This window comes from Sceloporus undulatus, chromosome 4 (assembly GCF_019175285.1).
Source record: "Sceloporus undulatus isolate JIND9_A2432 ecotype Alabama chromosome 4, SceUnd_v1.1, whole genome shotgun sequence".
Taxonomy (NCBI): Eukaryota; Metazoa; Chordata; class Lepidosauria; order Squamata; family Phrynosomatidae; genus Sceloporus; species Sceloporus undulatus.
Genome location: NC_056525.1, coordinates 177,062,531 through 177,074,523, shown reverse-complemented (window position 1 = coordinate 177,074,523; position 11,993 = coordinate 177,062,531). Strand labels below are relative to the sequence as shown.

Here is an 11,993-nt window from a genome sequence, read left to right as displayed (position 1 = left end):
TCTCTGAAAGATTAAGCTAAATGCCTCACAGAACTACAATCCCCAGAATTTCATAGCATTGAGACATGGCAGTTAAAGCAGTGTCAAACTGGGTTATTTCTACAGTGTGGATGTGGTATCTGTTATCATATCTGGAATATGTTGCTCTCTGAGGTCAATATCGTCAGAAGATTGGTCCTGCCTAGATGAGCTTTCCATTTTTAAGAGACCTTTGGTCTTTAATATCTCATTTTTCCAGTGGATTGAGAGTACAGTAATCGGCTTTTACTGTGTCATATTTTATTATTGCTTTGATTTTTAATATATCTATTTAGAATCTTCCCCAGCTTGAGAATTGTTGCAGATTGAAAGTTGATTATATTTTTTGTAAATAAATAGTACGTAATGAGCAAAGGTACAAGAGAGAGTGGGGAAAATATTGAGATAATTGGCTGGAATTTTGTGAACATACGTTTTCTAGTTTAGAGGCATCTTACTATTGTTTTTTAAAGAAGAATATTTTCCCCCTGGAGGCATTGTGTTTATTTGTGTAATGTGCCATTGGGAATGTAATTGCATTTGTTGTTGTATTTCTTTAAATACATTTACCAGGCACGCATATGTAAAGTACATTAACAGAATAATTTTTTTCTGCTTAGCCAAGCAGAATAACATGACCCTTGAGAGTTTTCTGAAGCCTGATTATATTTCAGGTCCCAACTTAAGCAGTCCCATTGAATCAATGTAAATCTCGCAAGGCAATACAGTTTAGTTTATTAATGGGTTTACTCTTGTTGGGACTAACAGCTGATTTAGACCTTACTGTTTTAACAAGGAGTAATGGGATCATTCTGCCTACTCTGGAAAGCTCTCTGGCCACACAGAGGAAAGGACTCATTCTTCGCCCTCTTTATCCATCCTTTCTCTGTCCTTATCTTTCCTCTTGGTGGCTGATTTCCCCTAGAAGTTAGAAAAGGGAGGAACAGGAAACATTTAGAGACTTGAATTATAATTACACATACAGTATAGGGAAATGAAGCTGTTGGTTATTTTTTAATAATTAATCTTTATCTCTCCTCGTAACAACCATTTCCCCCAGAAGTATTAGCAACCTAGAAGGGCAGATAAAGAATACATGGAGAGAAAGAGAAAACGTATTAGTCATGTCTTTCCTACATATATGATTACAATCTTCGGCTTTCTCAAACTTTAAGGTTGAAAATCAACCAGCAGAACAAGGCTTCTCACATGAAGTTACTTTTTAAGCCACTTTGAATCACATTTGGGAATGATGGAATATAAATCAAATGAACTAATTAATAAATTATACTATAAACTACCAGAATCCCCAGCTAATTTGACCATTCTAGCTGGGGGATTCTGAGAGATGGAGTCCCAAAAGTAATAATTTCCAGGCTCTGAATGGACTAAGTGTAGGCCAGTTTGTAACTGCTATGATGATTTTATGGTCCTTAGGGTGCCAGCAAACTAAAATAGGGCTCCTTTGTCAGTGTAAATTGAACTAAATCAGAGAAAGAGGCAGAGAAAGCCATTTGAATCCTCTGGCTTTTGTACATGTCTCTAACAGAGAAAATAGTCTAATGGATAAGAGTCCAGCATTGTATTCTTTAGAAAGTTCTGGCTTTTGGGAAGGATTAATTACATTTTTTCTGTCTTGCATGTTTAGAATTTTATGGAAGTTTGGGATAACTAGCATTAATCTCAGGTTCATTTTTAAAAGAATGCAACTACACTTGTTTGATTCCAGTGTAACAAATCATCTGTATTATTTTAAAAAATCAACAATGAGTGCGTAATTTAAGAAGTCAGCAAAAATTATTTTCTTTGGGCAGAAAGCAGCTCATAAACAGGTTGTCGTTGGCACCTCCAGTTCTTAGCAAAAAGGGTAGCAAGTTTCCTCAGGTGGATATCATAGATACTTGATCTTAATCAAAATATACCTCCCTCTCTAACCAAGGGCCCAGGTATGTTGGATTACAACTCCCATTTGTACCCAGTACACCTGTGCTGGGTAAATATTTGGGGAGTTGTAGTCTTAACATATCAGCATAGTTGAGTAAAGGAGGAGTGGACTATATGGATTATATGGACCATGGATCAAGCACAGCATGTAGCATTTTCCCGTGCTCCTTCAAGCAGAGGAAATGAAACAGCAATTGAAAAGATGGGGTTCTCTAAACTGAAAGAAGAGGTGTGGGAGCAAGGAGACACTGGGTTTAATTTTAGCAATTTGTAAACAGGAAGCACATGGGGTGGTGTCGAAAATGGAAACTTAATCAGGATCCAGATTATAACTACTGATGATATGAATACATCACGAAGAAGAGCATGCTGGTATTAATAAATGTATAGGTAATATTCAAAAAGAAAACTGTTTACTCTCAAACCCATCTCACATTCCTCCCTTCCCCTGCCACACACATATTTTTGACTGGTTATGTTGCTGGTGAGCCTGTCATTTAAATACTAAATGGGATGCAATCAGAGAGACTTCTCTTAAGGGCCTTTGAAGTGGAGAGGTTGAATCATTATTATTCATCACCAGGCTAGTTTGTGTGCTCATTTAGATGACAGTTGTTTTCTCAAAAGAAAACAGCCTTTTGAAGCTTTTTAATTCTTGAAAATAAAAGAAACAAGGGCTGTCAAGGGATCAGGCATCCGGATGTCATGCTTTGAACACAGTGCACAAGGAAACTAATTTATATCCAAGGAAAAACTGAGTGCCATAACAGAGAAAGTGCCAACAAGAACCAAGTTGACTCATTCTTTAATGCTTTAGGAACAATATTAAATGGCTAAACACTTCTATGCTACATTTATACATGATGCATACTGACTGTACATCATACACTGAACAAAGAAGGTGAATGGTTTTCCTTCCTTTGTCACTTACCATGGTATTTAGAGTGCTGTGATTACAGGAATTAATCAAACATGCAAAGGCAAGAAATTGTTTTTGAAGCTATCTTCTATAACAGGTAGACAGTTGGCATGCTTCTCAAATAATGTCTAATGCGGCTGGGGGGTCATAGTTCATCTTCCAAGGCATCCTTTTTAGAAGTTTGACCAGTGGATAATGTTTTGGAAAATCTGGAGTCAAGTTTTCCCCACTTGTGGTTCACTGAACTGTGCTTTTACCCAGTTGAGGAAACTTAACTGTGGTTTATGGGACAATCCTATACATGTGTACCTGGGAGTACGTCTCATTAACATATGCTGACTTGTTTCTGAGTAGAAATACATGGATTGCGTTGTTATGGTAATGTTGAACTTTGCAAACCATGTTATATTATTGACTTGTAACTAGAAGTTGTAACCTTGCAGCTTATATGTTGCCTTTGAGCACTGCTGCCAGGAGGGTTTACAAAAACCTCATAAGATAAAGAAATCAAAATAATAAATTGGACCATGTTGCAATAGGTACATGGAGCAATAATATATCTAACATGCCCTCCAACATTTCACAGATGAAAAGCAGGATACATGTGGCCAAGTAACACCAGAGTGTGGTCAAGATGAGAAGAATTATTAATGAGGACAAATACATATGCTAGGAGAGGCTCCATCAGTTTGCTTTTGGCTAAGCCTTCTGGGAAGAACAAGATTCCACCCTCTCTGTTCCCCTGAGTGCAGATTACTTTTGAACTCACTTTGCACCAACTGAAGCATGCTGAAAACAAAGGGAGAAAGGGGCAGGTAAACTGGGTCATTTTAAAAGCGACTAAAAAAGTGGGATGACAGAGGATTAATTTGGACTATCCCTGCCAAACCAAGAATATTGGGAAGTATGATCTAATGCGACTAGAGTGAGGACAAACACCAAGAGATGCCCTATTACTTTCAATCCATCTTTGTGAGCTCCCAACTGGAGGAACATGTCACTTCAAACCTCAAAAGCTACATGTGAAGGGAGGGGCATTCAGGTGAGCTAGATCATTCTACCCTGCCATTCTTATACAGGATGTTCCTGCAGAAGATTATACAGAATCATTTCCAGCTCTCTGAAGTTTCAGGTTTTATTCTGTAAGAACTATAGTCTATTTACATAGAGGAAATATGTTGAATCTCTCATGCAGATGGTTTTCCTTCCTTTGTATGTTATCATGTATGATAACTGCACAGATAGAGTATTTATAATAGGTACATGAAAACCTGTAAAATATAACTATTTCCTGGCTTGCAAATTATTTCTTAAATGGAAATTCCTTCTGTGTGGAAAATGCTTAGCATGTGATGTGGCATTACACAAGGTAATATAATGAATCATTTTCTTTTTGTCTGAGTACACGTAAGCTTTTGAATGCCCCCAAACTGGAAGGACCAAACTTCGAGTGGAATGTCAAACTCTTAATCCATGCAAAAAGACAGAATTAACATAGCCACACTTTTCCCCCATTTAAACAATGCATTAATTATGTGACTGAGCTCTTTTCTTTAGAGCCTTTTACAAGTGGATTAATTCTGTTAAATAAATTCAGTGTGCATTCTGAGCCTAAAATGTTTAGCATCTCCCTCTCAGTTTTTGCCTGTACATTGAGAAATACTCTACTTCAGATCTCAAAAGCTACAGATGAAGGGCGGAGGCGAGAAAAAAAGAAACTACCATGTTTATTTAAATGAGGGTGTTTTAGTTGTGCAAGCTGGAAGTTGCCGCCCCGGGCACCAAACATTTAGGAAGGAAATAGCATTGAAAGCTGCTTTAGTTCAGTAGCTTCAGATCTGTAGCTGTTTGCTTACATGTGGCCACGATGATTCATCTGGAAGACGAAGATCCAGTTATGCTTGATGAAGCTGAAGATACTGTTTGTGAAGGTAAATAATTTCTTACAAAAATGCTCTTTTTGCCATCAGACACTGAACATGGTGTATCAGCAGACAATTCTCAAAGTAAAAAAAATATCAAGTTTTCCTCAGGATCAGAGTGGTTACAAAGGCTAACATAGCATCAAAGGATGCCTTGTTCATGCTGAGTAAAGAAGAAAAAGCATTATAGACATTGTATAGTATTGAATGCTATTCATTAATTCCAAACTCATTTCAGAAGTAAGCAATGGACTCTAAGGTGGTGTCTGCAGGGGTCGGGATACTGAGGAGCAGCCCCATAAGTGCCCTGACATCCATCCATTACCTGGGGCTCTCTGTTCTGATGCTGTTCATGTGGACATCCTGCTATGCCACCCAGCACAGCCACCACTGTGGTGGTGAGTTACTTGTTTTGAGGTCAAAATGAGATATTCAGCCTCAGTTACATGGTTGGTGCCTTGTTCTGATCTCAGAATGAGCAACGTACTTCCACAGTGGCTGCAATGGGTGGCACAGTGGGATATGTCCTGGGTTGGGTGCTGAATGGACTGGACATCACTTTAAGTGTTTGCACTACACTTGGGGAGTAGGTCCTACATCATCTGGACTCCCTGCTGAGATGCTGATCATGTAGACAGCGCCTAAGGCAAACTTCCTGCCCAAACAACTAATTATGATTTGACTGAGGTGACAAAGGAGGCAGTAGTCAATGAGAAGTTACCCAGTGTAACACTGGCACTGTCTACCATTGTGGTGGACAAGGCATTAAAGCCATCTCTCCTCCTGCTGCACTCACACTGGGAGGCCCAACTTCTGGAATAGGCAACCTTGTGCTCTTCAGATGTTTTGCACTATAACCGCCTAAGTACCAACCATGTTGGCTGGGATATATGGGGATTGTAGTACAAAATGTCTATAGAGGCCATTAGGTAGCCTGTTAGTTTATTTTCAGTATGCTTGTCAAAGTATTCCTGGAGTATTCCTGCAAAATGTTCCTGCAGTTTCAGAATGAAGGTGTTTTACCAATTTGGTGTAACTATTTTCAAATGAATTTGGAAAAGATAGATGAGGAGGAAAATAGTATTTATACCTTTCCTCTCTTTTTGTCCTGTTGTGTTCTGTCTCTTCCACATGCCATAATGTTAGAATTTTCACAGAACTACAGCATAAAGCTCAGAGAGCATTGTGTTGATTAAAGGTATGTGTTATAAGGTGTGGTCCCTAGTTACAGTATCATCTTGACTATGCAGCTGCTATGGGGCTTTATGAAACCAAACCATTACCACTTAGTTTCGTTCTCCCACCTGTTTTAGGGAGCTAACCATAATAGCTTTTTTATATTGTAAATGTGATTTATAAAGGTAGGTGGTTTTTAGCTGTTGGATTTCTCTATATAAATGCAAAGGATTCATGTCTAAAGGATCTAATCTAAAATATGACTCAATTACAGAATTTGAGCCCTGATTTTTTTTTTATGGAGAGCAAATTTATATGATCACTACAGGTGGTTGTGAAAGCAAATGAACAAGTGTTATTATTCAGGACTTCCTCAGTTGAGAGACTCCCTAATGCTTCTCAGTAAGTGGTGACAGCTCTTTTAGATAAAGACAATTTTAGCTTGATATTTTAATGTGGAAGTCAATTGGAATAAGTCAATCAACAATTTTAATGGCAACATTCCAGGGAATTTAAATTGGCAACACCAGTGCCAAATTTAAGAGGTCATCTTCTTGCCTCCCAAATCACAGCCTCGCCTTATAAAGTTGGGGAGGCAAAGAAAGTCTTGGTCGTATAAGCAGCACTTAAAGTACATAGTGAATTTTTAAAAAATCAGTTGATGCAGCTGTTACTACCTTCATTCTTTCAAGTTGCCACAGCCCTCTTCACTGGATACCAGAGGCATTCTGGGGAAATTAAGATGGTGACTTCTCTGGGTCACGTCACTAAAACAGATGCTGGCATCAGCCCTAGTTGGCCTGAGGGTGGTGACAGTTCCCTGACCACACAAGATGTTCCACTAGCTGCAAACTGGTGAGATTCAATCATCTTATATTAAAGATAAATAATGGTAGATTTCAAAGATATAGCCATTAGTATGTAGAGAGATCTTGTAGCACCCTTGAGGTTAACTGAGAGAAAGAAGATGGCAGCATGAGCTTTCCTAGACTTAAGTCTACTTCCAGACTTGGAGCAGGCATAATATTTGCTTTTGATGGACAGACATTTTAGTGGAATTTGTTCTAATTGTAGATGTGCATCAAAAACTGTTCCATGTCACAATAAAAAAAATTGAGACAATACATAACTTTTTGGTACACAGTCTTTTAGTTCAGCAAGGGCTTACAGTGTGAAAGGGCTGAGAATTTTTAACCAGTAGGAATATCTTCTGCCATTACACCTCCAACTCTTCATGCTATTGAGTTTACTGAACTGGGGGTGGTGATGTTTTGACCTTTAACTATAATTCTCAAGCAACAATATATTGTTCAAGCTATTTCTGTTGTAATGCAAAGCATTTGGGGTTGTCTTGATCTTGAATGACAGTTAAGACTATTAGATCTTCAAAATAGCTGTTCCAAGATGAGAACTGCTATTGCTGGTATGTGGGTGTGATTCAACAGAGCTGTTTGCATTCTTGAACTCTCCTTGCAGGTTTGACTATGAGGTCTGTCATGATGAGTACCTCCACTTCAAAAGTTACCATTACTCCAGTGGTGATAAACCAAATATTGTATGCTGGAAACTTAAATATCTCAACACCTTATGAGATATTTACTTCTGCCGAGGGCTCTATGTCTTGGGAAATGAACTCTCAACTCAGAGATATGCTGGCTGTAGAGGTCAGAAATGGGTAGAAGCCTCTTCTTACCAGCAGAAATACCCTTCTGCTGGCAGAACCCCTCTTCTCAGAAGTTTACAGGCAGATCATTCTGCTAGATGGCTAGGATCTGCTGGCAGAAAATTCAAAAAGGATGGTGGGGTGAGCAGGAGCCTGTTACACTGATCCATATTTCCTCTGGCAACTGACAGTGTTGGTACAAAGTTACACTGTCAAAGTCAAAGGCTGCATCTACACTGCAAGATTAATGCAGTTTGGCATAACTTTAACTGCCATGCCTCAATGCTGTGGAATTCTGGGATTTGTAGTTTTGTGACATATGTGGGCTTCTCTGTCAGAGAGTTCTGGTACATCCCTCCTAAAATCCCAGGATTCCATAGAATGGAGTCATGACACTTAAAGCAGTGTCAGACTGCATTAATTCTACACTGTGTCAGCAGCCGAAGTGAAGATTGTCCTAAATAATTTTCAAAAGTTCCTTGGCTGGGCTGTGGGGATTGGATTTAGGAAAGTGTCAGTGGACCTAGTGTTGGTTTAGCTGGCCTTTGGACAACTTGGCCAGTTAGGATTTTGCCCTACATCTTTATTCTCTTTAACCATGTATGCTTAATCCATCAGAATTCAAATTATACTAACAACTGAGTTCTACTTCCTTTTGAGCAGCTGGTGATGCTTTTCCCCCCTCTCAGCTGTGAAGTATGAATGCATATGGGGCAGCTAGAAATATGCAAACTAGCTGACAAAAATAACTGGGCATGAAAGATTTGTTTCTAGTCACATACCCTGAATTATATCGCCTATTAACAAGTGCACCTATTTCTGATTTTGAACTAGAAACACTTATAGAAGGAGCTACTCTGGTCAAGGAGCTAAAGAAATTGCAGGTAATAATTACTTCCTGTTAGAAGTTACATTTTGGTTACATTATGCTGCTGTTGTCTTTATCACCATCACATTTCAACACAGTAAAATCACTGTACGGACAGGTTTTTTGTCATGTGCCATCAAGTCGGCTTTGAGTGATGGTGACGCTATGAATGGGAGGCATCACAAAGACATGTTATTAAAAGCCCTGGTCAGATCTTGTGAACACAGAGCCATGACTTTCTTGACTGAGTCTATACAGCTGTAATGTAGTTTTCTTCTTTTCTTATGCTTTTGACTTTGCCAAGCATTATTATCTTTTCTAATGAGACATGTATCTTGTGAGCTGCCTTGGGTCCTTTTCTGGGAAAAAGGCAGCATAGCAAACAAACAAACAAACTTCATATGTCCCTTAGTTTGGTCATTTTCTTCAAACTTGGTTTGCTTTCACACCTGTTTACCCTATACTTGACTATAAGCTGATGTCATGTATTAGATGGAGGACAGGTTTTGGGGCCAAAATTGTGGATTTTGATATGAGGCGTATGTGACAATGGATGTAAAACATGAAGCAAAAGAAAATGATGCTAAAGAACTTACAAAATTCTGGCAGACCTAACCATTTGTGTTCACCCTGGCTGGATGGATGAGGAGGGAACTACTGTGTGGTGTGTTTGGGAGGCAATGTAATGGGTATAAAGATATATAATTAAATATAAAAGTCAGGATCATGCATATCATAGTATTTCTAATTTATATGTATGGTTGTGAAAGCTGGGCAGTGAAGCAAGCTGAGAGGAAAACATCAATTCAATTGAAATATGGTGGTTGAAGAAAGTCCAACAAATACCATCTACCACCAAAAATACAGTTACTACACAGGGACGTAGCCAGGATTTTAGGAAGGGGAGGGTCCAGACTAAGTGCCACCATTATAATGGGGCTTGGGCACAGCAGCGCAGCAGCACACACCATTCATTTTCCTAATGGAAGGGGGGGTCTGGACCCCAAGAACCCCCCCCCCTTGGCTACGTCCCTGTACTACACATTGTTGTTGATGTGTGCCTTCAAGCCATTTCCAACTTATGGTGACTCTAAGGTGAACCAATAATGGGGTTTTCTTAGCAAGTTTTTTCAAAGGGGGGGTTGCCTTTGCCATTGCCATCCTCTGAGGCTGAGAGAGCATTACTTGCCCAAAGTTACCCAGTGCATTTACATGGCTGAGCATGGATTCAAACCCTGGTCTCCAGAGTCATACACCAAGCTGGCTCATACACTCATATTTAAGTCGAGAAGTTTTAGTCAAAAGATTGACCCCCAAAACATGGGTCCCCTCAAAGGACCACCGAGGGTAATTGGGCTTTAAGGATTTGAACAAGACATTTACAGTACAGTATGTATGCATGGGGCATTCACATGTATGTTTTTGTCCCAGAGAGATCCAGATCTCCGCGGTAATGCAATATAGGATCAATGTTCCCACTACGCTTAACGTGACCAAATCTCTTCAAGGCATTTAAATCATCTCTGGATTTTCACATGCACTGCTTCACTTCAACATGGAGGCACCTCCATGTCCGGGAACTTTAGATCCATGATTGATTTTTCTTTAAATCAGAAATAATTTGAAGGCACAAAACAACAACAAATTATTAGATCTCTGTTATGACATCAGAATGTATTAATATCAGATTTAAATTTATTACAGTGATTGCAGTGCCTATGCTACCTAACACAAGGTCTATACTCTACTTGCCTGTAGGGCCTTTATTGTTCCCATTCTTCCCATTTTCCAGCTGAGTAACTTTGCTGGATGATCTTATGTTACATGACCCATTTTTCAACCATTTCTGCAAAGATGATATAAAATTTTCCAAATATTTTGGCTTATTCTACATATTTTACATCAAGTGCTTCCCCAAGTCCATTCTGTAGTATCCACAAAAGCCATGCATATATATCCCTAAATACATGATATGTTTTTAAAAACTGTGACATTGAAAAGGATTTTGATATGGCTCTGGAGGCAAAAGTTATCAAGAAATGATATGTACTACTGTCTGCTACTGACTAAGCTGATGTTGTTATTATGTGCATTCAAGTAATTTGTGACTTATGACAACTGTATCACAGGGCTTTCTTGGCAATATTTGCTTGCAAGGGATTGCCTTTGCTTCCTCTGAGGCTCAGAGAGTGTAACTTGTCTAAGGTACTGCTTGTAAAAAGCTGATTTTGCCCATTTACTGAGCTGTTTTATTAGAGTGGAGAAGAAGCAGAGGAGGGCATGCAGAAGGTTATAAGAGATGAGGGGCAAAATAAAAGGAAGGAAAGGTTGGAAGACAGTGTGGTTGAAGAGAATGACAGCAAAGGAAGAAAGCCTCAGGCAAATGTTGAAGAAGAAAAAGAAATCTGGGAGATAACATGGACATAAGAGAAGAAGTGCTTTAGGTGTAGGGATGCTTAAAATCACATTCCTGATTTGAAATAACCAGTGAAATGTTTGGCTGTTGTTGGTTGGTAAACAATTAATATTCCTCGCCACATAACATTTCCTGTTGAAATATGTCTATTAAAATGCAGAATTAAAGGGCTCTTGATCCAAACAAATGTTTGCATCTTCTAGATGCCAGATGTTGGGCTGCTCTGAGTCCCCCTGTGTTGGGAAATCCATAGAGCTCTAGGTCTTGCTCCTAACTCCCACAGGTAATTCGTTGCCTGGAGCTGATTTGCTTATTGGGTCATGCAGAAATGTTCTGCTTCTCCTTCTATAGACAAGCTCCCTCCAGGATTGTTATTGCACTGAGCTTGGATGGTATGGTTTAAAAATTCATTAGACACATTTTCCCTTCTCGGTGTTATACATTCATTCTTAGAAACCTCAGTATTTTATAAGACGAGTTCACATTCTTGGATATAAAAGAGACAAATAACACTGCCATGAGGATAGTACACTGGAGTTTTGTTTTGTTTCATTTTTTCAGTTTAAATGAGGGAAAAGTCAGTTGAAGTGTAATGTCTCAGCACAGGATTAACAGAACAACATATATTGTTGCATATGAAGGTCATTAACATTTTATATGGTTTTGAGCAAATGTAGAAATGACTTTTTTTTTAAAAAAAATGAAACATTTCCCTAAAATTCCATCTTAAAGCTTCTATATTAAAAGAGAAAAGGGTTACTGGAATAATAAATAGTCCCTCTCTTGCAAATGGCCACAAAATCATAAATAATGTTTGAATACCTATACAACATCCCCTCTTAAGAATTCATGAGACTCAAAGCATGACCCAGTAATGGTTGCCTGTCTTTTCTGATTCTTTAAAAGAGGGATGTTCAACTAGCAGCCAACAGCCCATTGCCAGCCTTCATGGCCACTTTATCTGACCCCTGGTGTTTCAACCAGTTTTTAATCAAAGCATTATAACTTCTTTAAAATTCCCAATTTCATTTATAAGGATATCCAAGAAGGATATTCTGATTTCCTGT

General features: G+C 38.8%; 1 protein-coding gene across 2 annotated transcripts in view; it reads left to right on the top strand.

Annotated features, from left to right (window-relative positions):
- The window catches only part of RIPOR2 (RHO family interacting cell polarization regulator 2), a 156,096-nt gene that overhangs the window by 61,748 nt on the left and 82,355 nt on the right, over nucleotides 1-11,993 (top strand). Inside the window, exon 1 of one of the 2 annotated variants that reach the window (XM_042463911.1) lies at nucleotides 4,694-4,812. The exons of the other annotated variant lie outside the window; for it this stretch is intronic. Coding sequence (XP_042319845.1) covers nucleotides 4,749-4,812 — 64 coding nt within the window. The 5' untranslated portion in view covers nucleotides 4,694-4,748. Of the gene's footprint in view, nucleotides 1-4,693; nucleotides 4,813-11,993 lie in introns of those variants that run through there. 2 annotated transcript variants of the gene reach the window in all.